Genomic DNA, 24,686 nt, shown 5'->3' with positions numbered 1-24,686 from the left:
AGAGAAAATGTAACACTTGGTTACGCGATTGTAAACCTTTTAATTAAAAACTTCATGGAAGTGAGCAAATAACATTGTTTAACAATACCACCTACTTAAAATTCTCAATTAGTACATTACTCAGAAACACCTGAAACATCGATAGATTACAGTCACCTGGCAGTCAGCCCATGTACTCTTTTTGTATTATTTTATCTGAAGGAAAAGATAAATTCTTAAGATCATGACACAAAAGTTGAACCATAAAGCTCCGAAATATGAAGCAGGACGCGATTACGGCATTGCATCAGTACAGTGTACGAACAAAGTGAAGATTAACCTGAGAGGATAAATAAAGACAACACATTGTAAAGTCTTTAATACAAATGTAAAAAATGGCAGAAACAATAATCATGACAAGGACAAAAATGGGTTGGGAGTCTTGAAAGTGGAAATTGATACAGGTAGGTGGGTTGGGATGGGGTAAAAAGGTGATGGGTCAGGTCAGGGATATCTGCATAAATAAAACCTAAACAAGAACAAAATGCTATATTCATTTACATCACCCAATTGTACACACTTGCATATTCATTTGCAAAGATATAGTTTTCCTGAAACATTTTTGTAAAATAAGAAACAAATAAATAGTTTTAAACATACATAATAAATATTGATACAACCATTTGTTAATAGACACTTGATATAAATCTAATTTCCACTCAACAAAATACTTTTCAAAACTTTCAAGTAAGTGCCTATTGTTTTCACATGCACACGCTTTCAAACACTCACAACTGACTTGTGAGCTCAATTCACCAAGAAACATTTTCCATTCCCTATATTTAAAGAAATCAAAAACCGTCATAATAATTCTGAACTAATAGATAACAACAATGAAAAGAAATGAGGATAACAAATTACTTGACCTCTGCCTTTATAGCAGATGAATTTCAGAACAAGAAAGGTGAATGAAGACTTACCGGTATTAGCTTCTTTTTGTATTTTTTTACAAATAATTGCTTAGCTGTGATTCACTCAACTTATGACACTTAGTAACAAAAACATAACCACTGGGATTGCAAATGCATGAGGAAAATATGTATGCCCAGAAACAGAGAGAATGATAAAGACAGAGAGAGAAAGATAAAAGAGAGAATATACTATCTAAAAACTACAGTAACTCTAACATGTCATTTTCTAATATGTACAAATTCCTACATATTTTACACAGTTCTTAAGCATTGACATGCATTTTACAATATTCACAGAAGAATCACTTTTATCTTACAGCTTTGTGTTGAAACAAATATTTCAAAACTCTGGGACATGAAAGTGCTTGGACACAAGGACCTGCGAGTGATATGCCTCAAGATAAGATTGTCATAAAACAAACATCAGTTGCATGACTGGGTCACATCAGACAGTATGCAGCACAATGACCCATTACGACAATTTCTTTTCCTTTTTATGTAAGTCTTGGTAATCAGATGATAATAACAAGAAATCACTCTTCCATTGTTACCAGCTAAGCCTTGTGTTGTAATGATATAATATACAATATGCATTTATTGATGAAGTACACTCGCACAATTTATAATTTAGGCAAATTTGGCTTGGTGATATAAATAAGCTAAGGTGAAAAGTTGAACTAACTCAAATACTGAGTGGTACATTAATTCACAGACTCCGTACTTTACAATGTAAATAACCAAAATTAGCCGTTTGGTTATATATTGGTTAGTATTCTGTTCAGTAACTCTCCACATTCTATTCCCCTATAAAAGTATGATCTTTTACTCTGTTAAGTAAAAAGTCCAGCATGACAGAAAGTTTATAAGAAGCACTTCACTCATTTTAACCTGTGGGAAAAAAATATTGACATCCTTCTAACTGGAAGTACACATATACACGTCCATAACACAGAGAGCTTGGGGCTTCTGAAGCACTGCAGAGTTGGGCATAATGTTACTGACAGATCTATTGTTAATATTTACAGGGACAATGTTAGATCAAAAAACATAACTTACAGGCTAGCAGTGTACACGTACAATATGTAGGCTAGCCATCTTGGAAGTTTGGAGGAGGCATTGGTATTGACCAGCACATTGTATTTTGTACATAAATAACTTAAATACCAGTATTAACACTAAGCAACAAAAATTATCCTGAAAAGGGAAAACAAGCATGAACACTAGTAGATAAAATGTAATAACGCTAATGAATAAAACTATCTATGTCTAGCCATTGTCTTAAAAAGTTTCAAAATCCTTGACTAAACAAAAACAAACATGGCCTAAAAAAGTGCTAATGACAGCTTTTTTCCACTTCACTTCGACTTCAATAGTTAGCCTATTTGACTGCTCTTTATACAATACAAAAGGTACAATACTGAGGCACCTAAGTAAACAGAAATGCTGCCAATCATCACTTTTCAAGAAAGGAGGAAATAAAACGAAACAACCATGCCGTAGGGCACTGTGGCACCTTACTTGCTACACACACACATATGTACAACTGGAATTCTATAGCCTAGAAAGAGACTTCTGCTTTTTTTTTGTCCTTAGACATGAGATCAAATTCATAATACACTGGACCTTTGAAGATATGGCAAGACAGCAAACAAAAACAACCATCTACATAGGCCACGGCTGTGTTTGCTACATAAGAATACGGAGGTAGATCACTAAAGTGCATTATCGTCGAAAATTAACTCTTGACGAGAGGCAGCACTACAGTAGCACACAGTATTTCCAACTACATGTCTCTATCTCATATTAATTCCTGCTATACATTAACATGTATATAATGTACCTTTGGATTAGAAACCACATTCCTATGGATCTGCTACTATACTTTCACAGTTTCAGGAATGCATTAACTAACCACATTAACGTAAATACTGTACTAGCATGCGGGAGAAGGATTAATTTTTTTTTATTTTCATTTTTTCTATAACCCTATTACCATTCTTTTCTCATTTTAGACTGCTTTCCATGCAATGTTCCTGGCCTTATAGACAACAGAAAAATAGAGTCTATGATCTTCTACAGATGTAATGTTTAACATTTAAATTAATTTTGTAAGTTTATAACATCAAATTTAGTTTCCTAACAGCTACCTCTCCTAGAGGTGGCTGGTTGATTAATAGCATCTGCACATCCTCGCCCCGCATTCTATTGCTGGATAGAGACCATAAAAGAGGCCTAACGATATTGACGGCATCCACAAAAGAGGTAAATGCTTAGGCTCTGATCATATGCTTACTTACCATTTATGATTGACTGCTCTATAATGATGAGGCATACCATTTCAGGCCATGATAAGTGAGTGAGGAGCCTAAACATTCTTTTATTGTGCACTTCTGCCGTAGTTTGTACTGGAGTCCCTGACGGCGCCAACTCCGCGTGATATGGGCTTAAGAGGTGGGATTCCACTTAGCATAGTATCACACTCAACTGGGTTTGCTTGCAGCTTTTGATCAGTTGCAACATGCTTACCCATTTGCTTCTCACTAATCTTTGGTATAAATACAATTACTCGCAAAGAAAAACAATATTCAATAAATAATATACACAGTATTAAAAATAAAATGAGGATTCTGATGCTTTCCCAATATAGTTAACTGAAGTGTTGCCACATACCCTTAAACACAAGACCACACACACCCACACATTTATCAGAATTGTGAACTTGCCAATACGACATTATCATTATAAGCTATTATATACTGAATGAGTAGTATGACAAATGTAAATGTATGTCAAGCATAATGCATGATGAATATGATGAAGTTATCCCCCCTAAGATCAACAATGAAATAATGTGGACTTATATGCTTATCCAATTATAAATTAGTCACAGATGTATAGATTTCCTTATGTTATAGAGCATCCTAGAGCCCAAATAGTTTATCACACTGCAAACAATACATCACCGCCTTCCATTCAAGTTGCATGATCACAAATTTCTATAACAACTGCTAATAGATACAGTCTAATTTTGAAGATTTATGCACCTGATCTTAATTTACATTTAAACAGGAAGTTCTGAATATTTTACTGAAGCATTTTCTGCAGTGTCTTTGATACTGACTTACTAGGCATCAGCCAAAACGTTCCCTCACTAAACACATCAATTTCTTTTTCCCCTTGTAAGCAACTTTCATATTTTCAATAAGCTGAGCAAACTGGATGTGACCATCATGAGCCAGCATAAATGTTTCATGAGCTTTTGTTAAAAAGTCAATGAAATCTTGATAATGTCTTGGAGATATATGAGTAAGCCGTGAGTTTGTGGTGTTGATGTATGCTAAGATAGTAGCTTCCAAGAGGCCTCTCAAAGGCTGTTTATCAAAAGCGAGGGGCTTGATGGGACGACGCTTAGAGTCAGGACAGGCCATTCCAGGTGCAGATAAAGAACAACGCCTCAGGACATCCGATAAAACCGTGGCACATTGCACATTTTTGATGAATACAGGAAGGAGTTGAGATAATTCAGTACGACCTAAAGAATGTGCAAGCGCAACAGCCCAGTGTATATCATTAATAGCAGGATGAGTATCTTGATTATATGCTAAATGCACACTTTGCATTGCCAACATTGCAAGAGTGTAAGCACGGTGGGGATATCCTCGATGTTCCATGTAACGTGCAATTGTGAATAGCTGCGAAGAGGTCATGGTGTGAGCAGCGGCATCAACCACCACTTGATAAGCAGTTTCGAAGGAAACTGGGTCACTCTCACACAGGGTAAGTGCATTAAGTGCACAGTTAGGAGGATCCTGAAAAAAGGAGGGAACATTAATGCTACAAGTATTATATTTTCATTATATATATACATTTTTTCATATATGCAATCTCATGACACCATAAGCAAGAAAGCAATAAAATCACAAAAATCAAGTGGGCATATTTGACAGACATTACAGTAATTTATTAATTACTATTATAATAATTAACAATGTACATTATTTTCAGAAATTCTCTAAATTATAACTGTAAAAACCTTGCTGTCTATATCCCATAAGCTTTTCACTGTGACAACATGGTATATTGCTAAACTGACATAATACTGCAAGGTAATTCGAAACCTTCGTACACTAGTAAAAATAGTGGTGCATACCTTAGTTGCACACTGTAAGGCTAAGGAACGAGCACATGCAGCAAGTTCATCTTGCTTAGCCCGATCTAGTTGAAGTCTCATGACAGTAGTATGACTCATAATTGTGGATGCGACGGCTCCTGTAGCCTCAGTGGGTGTAAACAGAGAAAACCAATTCTGCATTATGGATATCAGCGCAGACACACCAACTTCTGTAGCACAGGTTACTAGCCAGCGTACCATCTCTCGCCTTCTCCAGTTCAAGGATGTTAGCGTCATACGCATTACCTGGAGATAAAAGACATTAAGTAAAGTAGAATTCATATATGGTAATGCTTTAATGGAAATATTTCCTAATAAATAAGAAAGATCTTAAGATTATGATATACCAAGCAATGTATCTATAAGAAAAAGGGAAATTAAGCACGAAAATACAAAATGAAAGCCCGCTTATAAGCATTTAGTATCAGAAACATAAATACAGTACACTTAACTTACTAGGAGTCACTTTAAAATAAAAAGTTATACTTATTAAATTTCTGAAATTTGACACTACTTCCTCACTGAGAGAGAGAGAGAGAGAGAGAAGAGAATTTACCTGTAACCCTAATTCTAATGCAGCATTGAGCAGGAGTGAGTTTCTCTGGCCTTCTCCTGGAAGACCAAGCCGGAATGCATCTTGAGCCAATTTAAACAGATGTGATGAACTATGTATGTTTCTTAGGGCCGCATCCAATACAGACCTTAGGCGCATTACATCATCTGAAATAGAAATGGGTAGGTATGAACAAAGGCTATAAAATACGCAAGGTCTAGCATGGACAAGGAAAACCATTTTTACCCTGCTTAAGATCACCATCTTTCAAGATTAACATACTCATCCTAACTCTGTTATTCTAATCTATGAAAGTAGTCTGGGAAAATAACAGGACATTTTACATTAATGAAATAAACACGAGTTTACTGAAAATCTCTTTTCCAGACATAGAAAGACTTTAATAAAATGATTCATGAATCGAAAATACTTACTCTTGGCAGCATTGATCATGGTACAGGCAAGGGCACACTGCTGGGTTTCGATGTGGCCTAAAGTAAACCATCGTGGGTACCGAGACAGTACCAATGAAGAAACGTTGCCATTTGCAGGGTCGTCTACATCGTCATGGTCTTCAAGGATTGGTAATCTATGTCAAAGGAAGAAATCTATGAAAAAGCAATCCCCGATGGTGATGGTACAATATTTTCAGAAGGCATGGTGAATTTTCATGCACATATAACAATACAAAACAAACACCTTTACTACAACAGTGATGAATTATGCTACTTCCTGTCTGAACGAAATTCAATCTATAATCACCTGATCGCCCTTAAAGCCAGCTGGTACCCCAAATCAGGATCGTGAGGTAACAAAGCTGTGAATAGGAACTTTGTAAAGGTATGCATGGGAACACTTTCTGGATGGATGCCCTCCCCAAGCCCTGAGAATGGCCCACCTTCAAGCAGTAACCGGGCTTGTCGCCTCAGCACTGCTAGAAGAGGAGAATCAAGGGTGAGCTCTTGTAATTTCAGTATCATTTTTTCTTCTTGTTTGCAGGCTTTTTCCTGAGCATACAACCCTGGGGGCATGGCTCGTTGCTGGCCTAAACCTATAAGAGCTGCTTCCAAGGCAAGAGTTAGATATGACTCCCAAGGGTCATTAGAGCCCGGGATGGGAACATGGCGATACCTGAGTGGCGCTAGGTTGGTTGCATCCTCATTAGCTACACCAAGCCAGTCTGTAAAAAGTACATCTACAATTTAGTCATAAATGTCAATTACACAAGCAAACTTTACATAAGAGTTATTGTACTGAAAGAGCACAGGTAACTGATTAAAACTAACATAAGAGTTATTGTAATGAAGGTGCATGGGTAATTGATTAAAACTATTTGAAAGCAAATCAGTTTTGCTCTCTCAACAGTCATCTGAGCCCCATATTTTAAAGAACTTTTTCTACAAATGGAGTGAAGCTACTGAAAAAATACTCTTTTTCTTAAGTCATCTAACGAAGCTACATAACAAAATGATGCTCAACAAAAACTTAGTTAAATATCACAGCCTCTTTCACAGTTCCCAGGAAATGTTCATGCAAATATCTTCAAACCGCAATATTAAAATATAAAAAAACTATGAAAGGTAGACTAAATAAATACACTGCACAGTTTCTGTAGACTTACCACTATGATACTGAAACCTTGGAAGATCTTCTGGTAATAGTGATGCTTCAGCTAGTGTATCAAAAAGGCATGTAATGGGATCTAATGGATGACCAACCCAACCTTCTAATGCTCCTGGACCTAATGACCTACAAGCTCTAGAAGGAGAACATCTTGGGAGCATTTCGTCTCTTTTACTTCCCCACCAGAGATATGCTTCTCTTTGTGCTTGTTTTAACGTTCGTACCACGGCCACTGCCAGCCTTAACGCTTCACTGTTGTAACCATGAGACCTTAAAGCATCTACTCGTGAGCAAGCAATTGGGACTGGTTCTGCAAAAGTAATTGTTTACCATTAAGTAACATACAGAGCACAGTATAAAATGTCATAAATGTTAATCTAGCTATTTCAATAATAACATTTCTGTAAGTATTATATGAGAACATGGTGACTTCTTTAGAAGTATTAAACCAAACTTCATTATTACTGATTAATAAATGGCAAGCACACCATCTATACATCCATTTCACAGATTTACGGATTTCACTGTATGCCAGAATACCTACGAATATCACATTAGAGACTAGATAATCAAGGCTCTGCGTCAAATACAAAATCACATAATAAAGACAAAGATCGCATAAAAATGGAAAAGACTGTCTTACCATGCCAAAGTGGTTGCCCTTGTTCATTATAATAAGAAGAAGGGTGTTGGTGCTGGGTACTCCTCAGAACTGGAGTTTCACCTGCCAGAATAGTTCTAAGGTGATGGTCATCCCACGACATATTACAGGCATCTATCGCTCTGTGAAATATCGTTCGTGGTGGCGCTGAAATCCTCCGCCTCTTATGTCTTCTGCGAAACATTAAGAACATTTTTATTGATTAACTTCAGAGATTACGAACATTAGCTGTAGCAAAATAAGCTGCCTTTTTTCTTTTCCGTAAAAATTATTGGGGAGACTTCATGAAAAATATGTACAATACAGACTGCAATAAAGCATATTACCTATTTTACAGGTGTAACTTTTACAAATATTACATTTTACAAGTGTGACTTACAAATATTACAAAGTTGCTGTTGAACAAATAAACTCTGCAGAATGATTAATTGTCAAAGAAAATGTTTAATGTAAAAACGAATTATGCTCAACGACAGAGAACTGGAGAGAGAGATAGAGGGAGAGAGAAAGATACCTGTGTGACGATCTTCTATCTCTTTCTCTGTTCTCTCTATTTTCTCTTTGGACGTGGTGATGACGGTGATTATGTTCTCTGTTGTTGGGATCTCGACGTCTGAGCTCATTATCTTCGTCACTCGATTCATCATCAGAACTGAGATAATAGGCAGCAGAGCGATTCTAGAATAGACAAGGAGAAGTTAGAAACACCCTCATTAAAAACTGAAATGACTGTAAGTGATGGCTTGTTTCAATTCAAAAGTAATATTCTAACCCTGGAAAGCAACCACACCAATTAGCAAATTAATCTGGGCTTTTAACAAACTGCTGTAGTGATATCTGTGCACTGATGGAAAGACACACGATTGGGGCAAGAATGTTGAAAAATGACTGACTGCACTGCGACACATCTTGAATCTAAAGACAAGTGGAAAGCATTCTTAACGATCATAGCCTTGCTCTTTAGATAAAATAAAGGGACTAAACCAACCCTTTCATTGGTGTCTTGATGTCTGTGATCGGGATCTTCCAACGGACAAACATCAGTATGCGCCCACTGTTCTAGGGTCCTCTGTCTTTGCTGCTTCTCGTAAGAGCTACTATGGGGTGCTAACACTACACACACCCAAAGAGCAGCTGCAGGTACAAGGAGAAGCATTTTTAAGACATACAATATGAGGATACATATAAGATCATAACAAAAGAATTATAATGAGGTTGCGGTTGACCTCCACTCAGAGAATCATGGGTCGTTAGATGGCAGATGTGAATACAAATAGTTTGACATAAGTAATTTCAGCTTCATTACTGCACACAAGAGATGGCATGTGCCTCCTTACCGATGTGGTCCCAATGCTGTCTGCATTTGTCTGTCATAGGTGTGCCCTGTGACTTCCAGAGCAAAAGCCTTGGGTCATTAAGGAACTGTTCGGTGATCATGGTTAGCATTTTAGCACCATTACTGTCTCGCGCTCTCACCATTTCCCGAACCTGTGTAAAAGACACCAAAATTGAAAGTCAAGAACCCGCTATACATCAAGACACTATGCAGCAAGGATACCTCAATTTAACAATAAAACCACTTACTCATGGAGACAAATGGGTTTGTAAGACCCGACAAGCATTAAATTTTACGTATTATTCATTACAAAATATTTTGGTTTTTCATTAATGAAAAATTGATACTGTATTTCCACTTCATTATAATTACCCCATAATGGTCAACAAGGAGAAGCCACCCAGTCTCTGGAGGGCAAAGGAGAGTACTAACCTTAGTAAACATGAAATAAAGTTGTTTGTTAGCATTGTAATATCCACCTTGGGTCAAGTACTGACCCACTTGTTCCTTGACCTGTTCTGCATCAAGATGCCAGCAGTGCTCCTCCTCCGCACTCCCTCCCGCCGTCGGATCTGGAGCTCCTGCAACAGGATGTAAATCTTCAGCTTAAATCACGTACTTCGGCACTCGGGAAGAATCGGCATTAGGTGAAAACATGGACAGAACATGCTCTACTTTATTCGAGTTACTTTACAGACTTCTAAACATCATGATTACCAATCTATACTACCTTTCTCTGTCTTGCATATTTTCTTATATTTATATATATATATATATATATATATATATATATATATATATATATATATATATATATATATATATATATATATATATATATATAATTACAAATCATTTCCAAACGTCTACAGCTCGGAGTCAACTATAAGCATCCAGTTACCCATTATACAAGGGCGGGGTGCGCATATACACATTAAAAACATAACACAAACACATCTGTACGTGTGATTATATATTAATGGGGGCAAATCAATGCAGATTACAGAGCAGTTCCTTGTTTCCTGTCATAAGCAATGTAGTTTCATTCCATTCTGAATCCTTGCTATTACATGTGATACCAAATAAATTACGTGTTGTTCTATTACGTGTGATATCAAATACATTACGTTTTGTTTTAATATCTACCATAATGAGCAATTTTCTAAAAAAAAAAACTTACATCTGATATATGAATACAACATACACTTCATTACCATGCGCAGAGTTTCCTCGTTTCTCCTTGCAAACACCCTCATTGTAAATTGATAAAAATGGCTCGCTCACATACTCACTCAATCTCTCTCTCTTTCTCTCTCTCTCTCTCTCTCACGCTCTTTCCAAGTTAAGGGCCCTGGAGCCCCGCATTTAGCATTCAAATTCGCCCTTGCGTTCAAAATTCCCCCTTGATCAAATTCAGCCCCCTACCCCAACACTGATATCAACCAAGGGCCCTGCATGGAGCGTAAGATAAAGCCTGTGAGCCCGGGAACGAGGATGAGAAGTCCCGCGGCGCACGTTTTCCTTGCGAGGGGAGATTACGTTTTCTAAAAAGAGGGGGAACTCCACGCAGGGGGATAATAGGCCTCGGGAGACTACATGGGACGGGAGGAGGTAAGGGGATTACTGCCACCCCTCCACCTATTCCCCACCAATAAATGACGAGAGAAAATGAGAGAGGACGAAAGCACTAGAGAAGATGATCAGGGGAACAAATACACAGCTGACTCACAGTTTCAACATGGCTTAAGCCATGACAAAAAGAGACCAGGGGAGGATTCAGCTCGGGAAGGGGAGAAGAAAACAAGGCGGGGGAAGATAAGTTCCACAGCGGTGATAAAGATAACTAACGAAGACAGGGAGAGTGAAAGGGGTGATAAGAACAAAGCTGAAAAGACAAGCTCAGGCCGATATAAATAGTTTGCGGGGTTTATCTGTATGTTTAATAAAAATATCGATCGTCTCTGAAACTTTGTAATGACTCGGATGTTACGCTGACATACCTAAAAACTCGCACATAAAAGACTAAAATACAACCTTGACATAATCATTAAAATCATAAAAAAAGGGGAACATTGATACTGACATGAAGTCTAAACGAAAACATGTTGCAAGATTTTACAACAATCTCGAAATTAATAAATATACAAATTTTCCTAGACAAAAATATTTTGGCAGACGCACGGGTACAAGGACATATATTTACTTTTGGCCCAAGCTTATGGGTGTGCGTGGTTATCCTGACAACTGCAGAACTTTGCAGTGAAATCGATTTTCCATACGTAGTATACCAACGGAGTGAGCGGCACAGGATTATGTGCAGTTGCTCGTCGTCTACTTAACAGTTTTAAAAGCATAATACAAGAATTTCCTGACACTAAGGCCTTCTGAGAAAAAAAAGGGATACCAATCCAGTATCACTTTCTCCTACTTTTTATCTTGTGCAAACACCCCCCACCTCTCATCTCCCCCTACATCGATTTTCACTTTCCCTAAACCCCCTGCTGGTGCATTTTTACATTCCGATGACAACGAAATAACAAACCGATCCGCCACACGCAACAACCCTTTGGCATTGATCCTAACCAGTCAACCCACACCCCCCCTTCGACCAATCACTCGATCCGTGATATACAATATTCACTCAAAAATCACATTACTTGAGGTAACCCCCAAAACAACCCCCTCCCATCTCTTTCCCTTTAATCCCCTCCCCCTCCCCACACTCCCATCTCATCTCGAGCCCCATCCCTTACCTTCCCACAAACCACCTATAAAATCTTGATGCTTAGAGGTCCCGCAGGTAGGAAGGGCCCTCCACACGGTGCTCACCTACCTCATCTCTCTCTCTCCATCTGTGTGTGTGTGTGTGTGTGTGTGTGTGTGTGTGTGTGTGTGTGTGTGTGTAAGACAAATAAAAGGAATTTTGCATACATCGAGATGGATATGTATCTTTAAGCCGAAATGTACATTAACAACATGAACAAAAAAGAAAAAATCTAGAGAGAGAGAGAGACTTAAGTCAACGTTTGGCAGCCTCGCAACAACTAGCATTTGGATGAGAAATGAAATAAATAAGAAAACATAATGGAATTAAAATTGAGAAACGTCTCCATGACCTGAATAGAGAGAGCCCATTTCAGCTGAAACTGATCCATGAACACCTAAAAATAAACGTTATGCGAAGTAGCAGAAAGATGAGACACGACAGTAACACGTTCTCTTTAACGGTGGTCTCTCGATTAGCGAAATAAAATAAAAGGTTGGTTTGGCTATACTTGATTGAGTTACCGCCATCGATTTATATATATTATATATATACAGTATATGTATATATATATATATATATATATATATATATATATATATATATATATATATATATATATATATGGATTTATATATGTAAATCCACAATAACCTTGGAATGTAGGGGACGGTCAATTTGACACAGCCTTTCAGTCAAAATAATGCGTTCAACCTGTAAAGCCGCACATACTTTCTTATGAAATACACTATTTCCAAGAATACTAAGAAAAAAAAGTCTCCGTAGCATCTTCAAATGTACATTTTTTCATCAACAAAATGGATTGAGCGAATGTACGTCAGTCCGGCCCAAAAAGATGTTAAAATCGCAGAGGAGTGACGCTTAAAAAAAAAGTCAAGTAATCCTTTTAACGTTGCCAGCAACCTTTTCGCTTTTACAACAAGATCTCAAAAAGCAAGCACAGCCAAGTTGCATGTATTTTTTTAAATTTTTTAATTTACTTTTTCTGCAGCTAACCAGAGTTACACGAGCATGAAATCAAAATGTTAAATTTGCATAAGCGTAATGAATGACTGCAATGATTACCTGCACGATGCCATAGGTAATTTTTAAAATGATTTCTCACTCGAGAAAAAACGGGACGCTACCATAAACAACATGGCTGGGCAACAAAATGACGCTGAACGTTTTGAAATACAGTCCGTCGTGCAATGAGAAATCATATTTGCTCAAAATAATAGAAAGTAACAAGTTTCATGTAGAGCGAATACCAAAAAATGAACGTATTCAAAGTAAGGCTCTCCGTAAATAAGCGAGGTTTCTGTAAATCTCGTCAATGAAGATGGAAAAAACCAAAGACCAAGAAATGGAAGACGAGGAAGAGTGGGTCAAGAGGAGCCTTCTAGACCAAAACAGGAAAACTCAAAAACGGTCGGAAATCGGCAGCAGGAAGGGAAGGCTACTCTAATAGGAAGAGAGAGAGAGAGACTAATTTTATTTTTGAGGAAGCCATCCTCTTGCGGACTGCTCCAGGAGCAAGAGCCCGTGCTGGCATACGGCCAGGATCAACAACAGAAACCACCACCATCCTAAATTAATGAAATATTTCGCAGACGTGACTTGATTAATAATTTTCCTAACATGAGCGAACAATGCTTTTAACAGATTATCCACAACTAATCTTGCCTAATGGTAAATTCACCAACAGCTACACGGAAAACAAGGATGGTAATGAGAGGGAGATATGAAATATAATTTTTAATGAAAGCAAGATTTCATCATCAAATGGATCTAGAAAGCACTGACTTCAAGAGAAAATGGGTAACACAAAACTTCATTTAGTAAATAACCAAGAGCTTTTTCTCACTGATAAATGTTGTACAACCACATTCAAGGATATGTTACTCGCGTCATGTTAAAACTAAAACTCAAAGAAATTAATCGGCTTAAATTCTAAATAATTACGGGGCGTGAACTCTTGACTTCTTCAAGTATCTGAAAAAAAGGAAAAAAAATTACCGAATCTGTTTAGCAAAAAAGCTCCTTGGACCCGAACTCACAATTTCCGCAGAGGCCGCGAAATAATAGAGAGAAAGTAAAAGGAGCAAGAATAAGAGTGGGGGACCAGAAGAGAAAGAGGCCGCCTGGAAGAAGTCTCAAGTCGAGAAGCAGCAACCATGGCGGTCGGGGCGGGAGGGCGGGCGGCGTCATCGGCAGCGGTGGTAGGCGGGTCACAGAAGCAAATGGAGGCGCCACATTGATTTTCAATTGGGCGCGTTAGGCCGAGGAAGCCTTTACACACACACACACACACGCATCTCATACACACACACATTCGGCTCCCAGCTTTCTGAAAGTGTCAACGACGTCATTCCTACAGGTGGTCCATATTTATTATTCCTTACTTTCGAATCTTAAAGACAGAAGGAACGAGAAAAAGTGGAAAAGAAGAGAGGTACGAGGGTCAGGGTTCATAAAGAAATCGTTCTCCCTTTTCTCGAGCGTGGTGAAAAGGAACATACGAAGTCTGAGAGGCACGAGGTCTTAAGATGAAGCAACTCCCGTACTCTCTCTCTCTCTCTCTCTCTCTCTCTCTCTCTCTCTCTCTCTCTCTCTCTCTCTCTCTCTGAGAAGAAAGAGGACCTTGAAACGTCAAAGAGCAAGTATTAAAACTAAGGTCTTTTTATTTTGTTTAAATATAGTAAACTATAAGAGTTCCGAGATGACAGCAAGCATTAAAAAAAAGTACAAATTTGCTCAAGTAACTGGAACGCAAACAGGGAATATTTAAAGAGGCAAACACAAAATGTACCTACATATGTACCAAAACGTACATAACTTTCGTCTTGAGAGACCAAGCACCAGTATGTACATAACTGTCGCTACATTTTGTGTGTGTGTGTGTGTGTGTACGCGCGCGCGCGAGCGAGGAAGGTACTGACAAAAGAAAAATCGTAACCCAGTCTAAAGTGAATGAGAGTGAAGACCGCCTTTCCTTGTCAGTGAATTGACAATCTTGACAAGAGGTGAGAGGGAGGTAGTGCACATTCCAACTGCATGTCCTCAACCCACCACACATCTTTATATATACGTATAAACCGTATGTATTCAAGAGTCAGCCGTTCTAATGTTTTGTACTGACATTTCATGACGAAGCTAACATTCCTATCGAGACGTTATTCCTTTTGTCAGCTGTATTTCTCTAAGATCTGAGAGGATATTAGCAAATGAACATTCGCGGCGACAATGGACCCGGGTTTACGTGGCCTCCTGGTATAATTCTTCCTTCCTAACATTTTCATGGATCCAGAAACTATACAACGTTCTGTCTTCATTTTTTCTATCATGTCCCTCCATCACCTTCTGAGAAAATTCGGTAGCTCCCAAAAACACAAGTATACCCAAATTTAACCCCTAAGTGCCATAGCTACCCAACCCACGGTCCTGCTCCCGAAATACCACTATCTGGCCCCTAGGGGATCATCAAAGGTCACAGTCGCAAAGTAATGTCCTACAGAAACAAGATTAGCAGTGTGGCAGTCGCAGCAGAAGCAGAGGCAGCAGCTACTAAGCCCGGTGTATTATGTTCAATAGGAAAGCGCAACACTTTCTACGACCAAAGGGTGTAGGTGTCGGGCTAGGGAATGAGGAAGGGGGGGAGGGGTCCGTCACTTCTCCTTCCCCCATCCCCCACCCAACACCGACAAGTGTTCCAAAACTTTCCGCTTCACTCTAATCACAAATGGATTCCAATTATGTTTAATCAATACGCTCGCGCTTGATATTATATCAGTATGCCATGGAAGGGGAGATGAGGTGAGAATCGCACCGACCCTCTTCCTAAGGACGACCATTTCAACGCGGTTAAGACGCATGGTTACTACCCTCACGCTCACATCCTCCCTCCCTCCCTCTCAAGAGAACCTTTAAGGAAGCTAGCAATGCCCTGTGCACAGACTTACAAAGAAAGTCACTCCACTACAGCGAGAGAGAGAGAGAGAGAGAGAGAGAGAGAGAGAGAGAGAGAGAGAGAGAGAAATTAAAATTACTTTTTCATATTCTATGGAACGTCACGAAACACTGAGTGTGTTAAACTGAGAGAGGCCTAGAAAACCTGTACCATGAAAAGAGATTTACAATCACCATAAGTGATTTATTTTAGAACAGCAGGAACCGCAACATAACCAATAGTAATAATAATACTAGAATGCATAATTAGTTTTTCTCTTCGTGGCAGAGGGGAAGGGAAAGAGCCTCCAAGTAAGTACAGCCCAAACTTGAGGGAGTCCATCCTTCCCTCCCTCCCCTGGTGGGTGTCCTCCCCTTACCCCTTTTCCGATTTGTCGTTTTAGGTCTTGGAACCATCTCTCGCCATCAAGACATATCGAGCGAGAGAGATAAGGAATCTGGAGGTGGGGGAGAGGAGGATGAAGAATTGGGGAGGAGAGCAGGGGAAAGAGGGAAGGGGAGGGCGAGGGCGAGGAAGAGGAGGGGGAGGGGGAGGAGGAGGAGGAGGAGGAGGAAGTCGGGGAGAGAATTTAAGGAAGGGGAGAGGATGGTTGGAGAATAGCCACCTCGGTGACGTCGGCGCATGCGTGAGATTCTCTTCGTCCCGTGTCACCAGTCAATAGAATTTGTTTATTCATTATGCCTTTATAAGGCCAGCGGCCTTTTTTTCCCGCGTCAATAATTATGAGTATTTAAATTATTCCACCGGAGGAGCGAGGGGGAACCAACCCCCTCCATCCAACTACCAATGCCCACGTCGCTTCCACTAATCATTACATCTACAGTTTGGGAGTTAAGGGGGGATGGAAATCTTTTTTGATTTTCACTCTCTCTCTCTCTCTCTCTCTCTCTCTGATTCGGAAAGAGCACTGAAGCGATTGATGTTAATAAATGAAACGGCTGTGGTACAAATGGACGAACAAGCGATATTTGATTCTCTCTCTCAAAGATGAGGGTAGTGCTTTCATCGAGCGCAGTTACTGACTCAAGATACTGTATAAAGCAGACTTGCAGAAAACTATAAGAAGTTCCGAAAGGATTTTTCTGAGCAAGTTTTCGAAAAACAAAAATTAACATCATGATGCAAATGTCACGAACATTCACTGGTGAAGCCATGCCACGAACAGTCTGCGGATGAAAAGGTAACGAGAGAGAGAGAGAGAGAGAGAGAGAGAGAGAGAGAGAGAGAGAGAAATAGCTAATGGCCTTTGCTATCTTTTCACCTCCTCCCTAATATGGGATATCCTCACAATGCAGTGTTCAATGACGACGGGGGGGCTGCATATGCTACGTCGAAGTCCTAATTCCTTTTTCAAACGAGTGCCTGATATTATCCTGTCCTTTTAAATTACAGTCGCCCGTTCGAAAATACTTGGCAATTCGCTTCAGAAGCCATTAAATCCCCGCCGGCATCTTATTATACACCCCTTCTTATTCATTTATAATCCATATATCAGATATTTATCCTTCCTAATTATCCCACAATTACTGACGACCGCTTACTAATTTTGCTGGGCATAGCGCTGTAATCTTCCATTAAATCCACTGCACACTGTGTAGTTTCCGTTTGGAATGTTACGTTCATCTTCCATGTGGATGTGGCAATCTTTTCTCACAGGCCTTGAACAATTATTAAAAAATGCAAAATCATAATGTAATGTATGTGCCTCCTGCTGCGTGTAAAAATGATGCTAAAAAGTAGAGGACCAAACGAAATCTAAAGAGTGGAGCCCAGTGTGAAAAAAAAAAATCTTAAATTCGCAGCTAAAATACTGTACATTCTCCACTGTAACTACAGGAGTTATTACACGGAATACATCCACGTTAAGGCTTGGATTCATGAGCTTACAAACTCCACTATCCTGCATTATTTTGAGGCGTGGGGGAACACTACAGATATTCAGCGAAATAAGAAAATTAATGAATGAAGTACAATTAAACGGGAATCATGATTATAAATCTCCAGACAAGGATGTCTGTTTAGTTGCCAAAGCACAGTCACACATTACGGACACCAATTAGCAGTAGAAAAAAAATCATGACTGCATCTTCATTTCAAAACCTATTAACTTGTTCTACGGAAGAAAACGAATCTCAACGTTAATAACCAAAAAGCCGTTCATTAATTTGAACTTACTTCTATTAACACCGTAATTGGCAAAGGTAATAAGAACGAACATGTTCCTTTTATAATCTCCTAATACTCTACTGATCTTCTGGAGCCAACCACATAACGTTGAACGGTAATTTATAATATTCCAAAACAAGATTCAAACCCTTCAGGCCATTAATACAGATTGCCTAACCTATTCCCAGTCATGGGAGAATGCGAAGCGGAGCGAGCGTGCTGGAATAAGAAACGCTATGGAACTAAGGGGGCACACATTCTATAAAAAGTCGCCATCTATAATCGAATGCTTTTCTCATCGGAACCAAAAGTCCTTTCTGTTATCATGTAAATTTCAATGTCACAACCTTTTGAGCGCGGCCCTCTCACTAAAGGTTAAAAATAAAAGGCCATCTGAAACAAACCTGATTTCACGACAGCAAGTTCGAAGGCCAAATGTGGCAACTCGATAATAAAAGGAGGAACGAACTCGCATGCATTCTCAGAAGTGGAAATCAAACCCCACGCAACCCCTCTATCAACAGGTTTGTGAATCGATGGAAATGAAGCAAAACGAGCTGCAGGAGACTTCCTATAGCCACCCAAAAACAGGAATTCAACGAATGCGCTTACGATAATGATAAGGGGCGGCGCCACTTTCTTTCGAGAGTTATTTTCTTTCGAGTTATTTATCCACGAATAAATCAATAAAAAGAATTTAATTACTGCCGAGTCTTCCCCTGTTGCTTCAAAAAACTGAGAGCCTTCAATCACTCATCGAGCGGCGACAGTCGCAAATCAAAACGTCACGTTACTGGCAGTCACCGCTCTCGACGCCGCTTGGATTTAATCAAATCACCTGTCCACCGTAATCATGTACTGTGACTTTTCCTTCAAATTTATTATATATATATATATATATATATATATATATATATATATATATATATATATATATATATATTATAAGTTATATAATGAAATTCCTTGTCGGTTGGTCAAGAAGATTAAGATGGAAAATCCGAATTTACCAAATAGAGATTCTGTACAAATATGAATAAATTAAGAAAAAGTCGATTCTCTATAATGGATGAGGTAAATGATCTGTTTTTTTCTTTCTCAGCTGGCAATAAATATTCCAAACCGCTGTCTACCTTCCATCTGATTGGCCTGTTTATCTGAATCGGTAATTTGTGGTACGTCAGCATGAGCTTCGCCAATCGCAATTAGCTGCGTTGGTATTGGCTGTGGATATTTACTGTCATCTCCAAAAGCACAGACTATAATGATTTATCTACTTGTTCCTTCGACAAAAGAGGCAAAAAATAAAAAGAATAAAAGATGAAAACTTGACTTACAACTGAACTAGGGGGACCCTAAAACGAACGAAAAATCCACCTTACCTTGAATGTGATTTATAGGATGCGTGTGCTGTAATATTTGATCAGCTAACTTCTGAGCTGTGGGCAGGACTTCTGTGTGGTGTTCGCTTATAAGATACTGGACCATCTTCTGTAACTGCTGCCTGTCCATTTGTAGCAGCGTCTCTGCAGGGTCATACGGAACAAAGGGTTATCAACAAACAAGGGAAATATTATCTATGATTATTGGTGGACGTCTCGAGATACTTGTTAACACTGCTTCAGTTACTGCCACGATAGTCATTCTGTAGCACACATTGGCTACACATTTTTATCATATATATATATATATATATATATATATATATATATATATATATATATATATATATATATATATATATATATATATATATATATATATATATATATATAAGAAAGAACTATAAAACTCTGAGCGTTCCAAAAGTAAGAAATCAAAATAAAGATTAGAAATAAAATAACAATCACAACAAAAGCGCAACGAACGTTTGCTATCCTCCGCCGATAGAATCTACATCTAGGACGAAATCACTCATCTTCAGGAGACTGCTTGAAATATATAGGAAAGTGGTCTTTCAATCATTCAAGATCCTGAGCTAAAACCTTGATATATCACGATCCGTCGAAACCCAGAACCAACTTTGCCATCTCAGTGCAACTAAAATAATATGATAAATAGTATTTCTCAGGCGATTATTAAAAAGACTTGGCTTCGAATTACTGCCATTCCAAAGTAAAACTTTAAACCCAAACGAGATCAGCCAAGCGTTCAAGTTGAAATAAAACGTGAAAGAGAGTGAGATCAAGCAACATATATCAAAGCAACTATATAAAAGAAATCTGACGAAAAGCGCGGAGCAATTTCCTGAACATGCGCAGATGTCTTAGTCCGCTAAAAGTGGCGGAATGATTAACTGACAACTCTGCGGCCATGAGACGCCCTAGTTGGTTCCAAGTAGCACCGTATGGACAGTTGTAGACTTACCAGAGATGGGTATCCTGAGTTGGACGGCATCTGCATGTCTGATGCGGTGTAAGGAGAGAGCGACCACATGGGGACACCAAAAGATGTCTCTCGTGTCGCACGAACATGTTACTGACGTGATTTTGCATCTGAAATTAAAAAAAAAGTCAATTGAGAATAATACTCCAACTGAGAAAGTTCCGATGAAAAAGATACAAGTAGCTAATTATTCAGTAAGATACAATTAAAATACTTGGTCATAAATGACAACATAAAATACTTAGTTCTAACTGGCAACTTAAAATAAGTAAAAAAAAAAAAGAAAAACTAAATTGTCTCTGACAGAAAAGAAAAATGGTGTTAGGGGTGGGGTGGGGGTGGGGAAAGGCACCTAAGAAGCTGAGAAGGAGCAGTGGTGATGTGCGGAGAAGCCTACAGCAGATGGTGATGGAGCAGGAGGGGGAGGAGGAGAAGGCGGCAAGAATCATAGGCGCTGGTGGAGGATGCAGGGGCGCATGTTGATGTGGTGGGCGATTCCGACAGACGGGAGGGGAAGGTCCTTTCGAAAGTAGTGTGCAGCAGAACCGGCGATTGATTTACGGTGCAAGTATGCCTAATTTTCCTTCCTCACCCTCTACCTACTTATGCTAATACCCACAGACTTTAGACGAAGGATGTACCTGACGACAAATTAAACGCATCTTCCCAATAGTTCTGCGAAAAGTATTCGACATAAGAAGCCGGAATAGAACGGAAAAAAGATTGTCAAGGAAAAGATCGACCACATAAAAAAGTCATGACGAAAAGATAAGTTCTGCGTAAGCGGAGTGGTCAACTTCTTGACAAACGTGCCTCTTCATCGTAAAGTACTTCAATCGTCTACCCTAAAACAAAAAGCCTTCCGCAAACATCTTTGAAACCTCGAGTAATAAATCTCACGAAGATGTGACGCAGAACTATTGCATCAGTTCCCAGGGAAAGGATCGAAAGGTATCAAACGTACGAGCGCATAGAGAGTTTAAAACCTAAAAAATCTTAAAAGGACCGTAACACTACCTCATTCTTTATCTCAACTTCTTCAGTCGCAAAAATGTCTGAATGAAGCATCAATGAACGCAGACTGAAAAAAATATTAATAAAACGGAACATTCATTCTTCGCATTTTCGAAAAAAACATATATTACGCAGTGCTGGGTACACCTTTGAAATGATACAAGATAAATAATGTAAAACAAAAAACTATACATACACGTAGCAATGCATAAAGGGCCTGACCAAGGAAGAGAAATTAAACAAGAACTTTGCACTTAAATACTCCTATCCAAAGAGCCTGTTTCCATTCATAATGATTTTTCCTTGAGATGTTCAAAGACTTGCTGAAGCACTACTCCAATTCAACAACCCACGTATCAATTATGTTCTGACTGCGAATGAAAGATTCGATAAAAGAACTACTTAAAAAGATAAACAAAACATTTCAAACGACATGCATATATAAAGTATATATATATATGTGTGTGTGTGTGTGTGTGTGTGTGTGTGTAAAATATTTAAATGCTACTGGCAATACCTAGTCAAGTAGAATGCCTAATTTTTACCTAGGGCACAACATGGAAGTTCCCGTACATTCAAAGACCACCGTAAAACGGTGCACATTCCAGACTTCAAAATTAAGAAAATTAAATTAAAACCGAAATAAGAGAGAGAGAGAGAGAGAGAGAGAGAGAGAGAGAGAGAGAGCTACCACGTAAGGATACTTATGACGACTAAAGACGAAAAGACGCCCCGCCAACCCCCTTAGTCCTCACACTTTCTTCATTTTGATGGTAATTTTCCTCATCAGCATGGAGATGGCTTTGACTAAAGAGAAGATGGGGGTTAGAGTAGGGGAAACGTTGAGGAAGGGGCTAGGACAAAGTTTAGGAGCAAGAGCAGAAGGGCAGGGGGCATGGGTAGCGTGAAGGACAGCATGCTTATATTCTACTCTTCTCACACTGCTGATTAAACTTCTACACGACTAAAATCCTTAGGACAAAATAATTACTCGCACGAACTCCCACAATATCCCGTAATCCCACAATAGTCTGAAACACATCAGTCTATATCCATCAAGTTACAAATACTAGCTTTCTAAAATAGTTCAGGCGCATTCCTGGTCCCAAAATCTGTTTTGCAACGTGGTCTGAATAGTCACGATCACACATTAGTAACCGAATCGCTAAATTTACGTTTATTTTTTATCATTTATGCAAATCTACTTAAAAAAACTTCTTAAAACAGACTCAAAGAAATTAAATAACCCACTATTAAATATTACATTTAAAATGCTAACCATGAAATGATTGTTTTTGTATTATACTAGCCGCAAATCTCATCTGTTCCTCGGTAAGACCAATACATGCAGACTGGGAATGGAGTTTCAAAAGCTCATTTTAAAGCAATCCTTGTCATACCAACAAAAAGAACTGAATGAAAATATGAATATGTAGTATAATCCTTCGACCAGTATCTGGGGTACACGAAGTCATTCACAGCACAGAGAAATCTTTGGTACGCGAGGTTATTCACAGCAAGGCGAAAAAAGCCTTACAAATCAAAGAATATTGGAAATAAAGAATGCAAATTTTGAAGACTTCTAAATAAGCATTTCAATAAACCAAGTGGGAATGAAAATGAAAGGAGTCAAAATATTTAGAAATGAATGACAAGGAAATTAATAGCCACTTTTCTCAAAATAACAAATCGAAAACCTTGCTTTACAAAACTGACCTAACGCAACCAACATCTCTTTTACTTCACCGAAGTCCAAAATTAGGAGAATATTAAGTTTTAAATAAAACCCGAGCAACCTTTCGTCTTGAACCTTACAAGAACTACATGACCAAAGGTAGGGTGTTTTGGGTATCTGGCAGCAAACTCAGGTAAATTGAGAGAGAGAGAGAGAGAGAGAGAGAGAGAGAGAGAGAGAGAGAGAGAGAGAGAGAGAGACTTTTCGATCTGTGTATTAATGTAGCTACAGCATTTTAACAAGCAAATAAAATCATTTCATAATAACTGCAACCCCACCTCCCACACAGGTCATCTTTCAATTACGCGACGCTTTTCATCAAAAGTAAATATTGTTTGCGTTAACAAACCAATTGTAAAAACCACACATGCACTGCAACTCGCACAACAAACACCGTTCCTAAATAATAGCATCATAATCAAACAACGTAACTAGATACGAGAGTTTAATCGTTATTTCCTCATTCCGTGATTAACAGGTTAAATATCTCTGGCATATAGTGTAATATGAACAGCGTTCCATGTGTTACGCATAATCTCTGCTGACAGATTAGATCAAACTCATTCATTGGCCTGGCCAGCAACAACCTGCCTTTAAATCGGTGACCTTTAATTCGTTGACATTTTCAACTTTCACCTCTTATTTCCTACAAAGATAATGAATACTTATTCTAGATATGTACAGCAAGCAAAATCACGAAGGCCAGCATCCATATTTAGTGTCTATAATTAAAATTTTGAAAATAAAAAAAATAAAGTTGGTTACTGCAAAAGTCAGGTTCACTCCAGCAGATAATTAACAAAATTCCAGGTATTGCAATACTACTTTGCAATGATGCAACAGCATTCCACAATCACTTCGTCGAACTTTTATGGCAGAGGCAAATGTCCCATTAAAACCATGACGCAAAATGATTCGAATAAAAAAAACAAATAACTAAAAGGAAAACTCAAAAGGAAAATAATAACATCAACAAAAACAACAACAACGACATCAAGAGCAAGCACGTGTCACCTCAACACCAGCGACAGCAACAGAGTCCTGACCGTGAACTCTTCCGGGCAGCAAGGACACAACTACCTTCCTACTCTGCACCATCCCCCCTCCCTCGAACGAATCTCTTTCTTTTTCCTCATTTTCTTTTGGAAATTTTTTTTCTCTTGTTACCAACATAAAAATAGACCCTCGTTTAAAACGAACTGTGACCTACTTATTCATTCCTGCCTATTGTTCTACACGCAGTTCATCACCCTAAGAAGAAACGCATTCTGAGTCATGAACAGTAAATCAATTCTGTTTCATACTGCAGATAAAAAACAATGCTCGGATGCAATAACGACCAATTAGCAAAAACAAAA

The 24,686-nt window shown here is 38.6% G+C and overlaps 1 protein-coding gene across 2 annotated transcripts in view; it reads right to left on the bottom strand.

Annotated features, from left to right (window-relative positions):
• Window positions 1-343: 343 nt before the first annotated feature.
• Window positions 344-24,686, bottom strand: part of LOC136846974 (zinc finger SWIM domain-containing protein 5-like) — a 239,614-nt gene continuing 215,271 nt past the window's right edge. Inside the window, exons 3-15 of one of the 2 annotated variants that reach the window (XM_067118236.1) lie at window positions 20,562-20,689; window positions 19,577-19,720; window positions 9,727-9,875; window positions 9,296-9,446; window positions 8,947-9,092; window positions 8,473-8,636; window positions 7,941-8,131; window positions 7,296-7,607; window positions 6,437-6,854; window positions 6,109-6,263; window positions 5,678-5,841; window positions 5,101-5,367; window positions 344-4,759 (exon numbers count right to left, since the gene is read on the bottom strand). In XM_067118236.1, the coding sequence (XP_066974337.1) occupies window positions 4,082-4,759; window positions 5,101-5,367; window positions 5,678-5,841; window positions 6,109-6,263; window positions 6,437-6,854; window positions 7,296-7,607; window positions 7,941-8,131; window positions 8,473-8,636; window positions 8,947-9,092; window positions 9,296-9,446; window positions 9,727-9,875; window positions 19,577-19,720; window positions 20,562-20,689 (3,067 nt within the window). In that variant the 3' untranslated portion in view covers window positions 344-4,081. Of the gene's footprint in view, window positions 4,760-5,100; window positions 5,368-5,677; window positions 5,842-6,108; window positions 6,264-6,436; window positions 6,870-7,295; window positions 7,608-7,940; window positions 8,132-8,472; window positions 8,637-8,946; window positions 9,093-9,295; window positions 9,447-9,726; window positions 9,876-19,576; window positions 19,721-20,561; window positions 20,690-24,686 lie in introns of both variants that reach the window. The other variant, XM_067118232.1, reaches the window with a different exon arrangement.

The sequence above is a fragment of the Macrobrachium rosenbergii genome, chromosome 2 (genome assembly GCF_040412425.1).
Source record: "Macrobrachium rosenbergii isolate ZJJX-2024 chromosome 2, ASM4041242v1, whole genome shotgun sequence".
Lineage (NCBI taxonomy): Eukaryota > Metazoa > Arthropoda > Malacostraca > Decapoda > Palaemonidae > Macrobrachium > Macrobrachium rosenbergii.
This window is presented reverse-complemented; position numbering and strand designations above follow the sequence as displayed.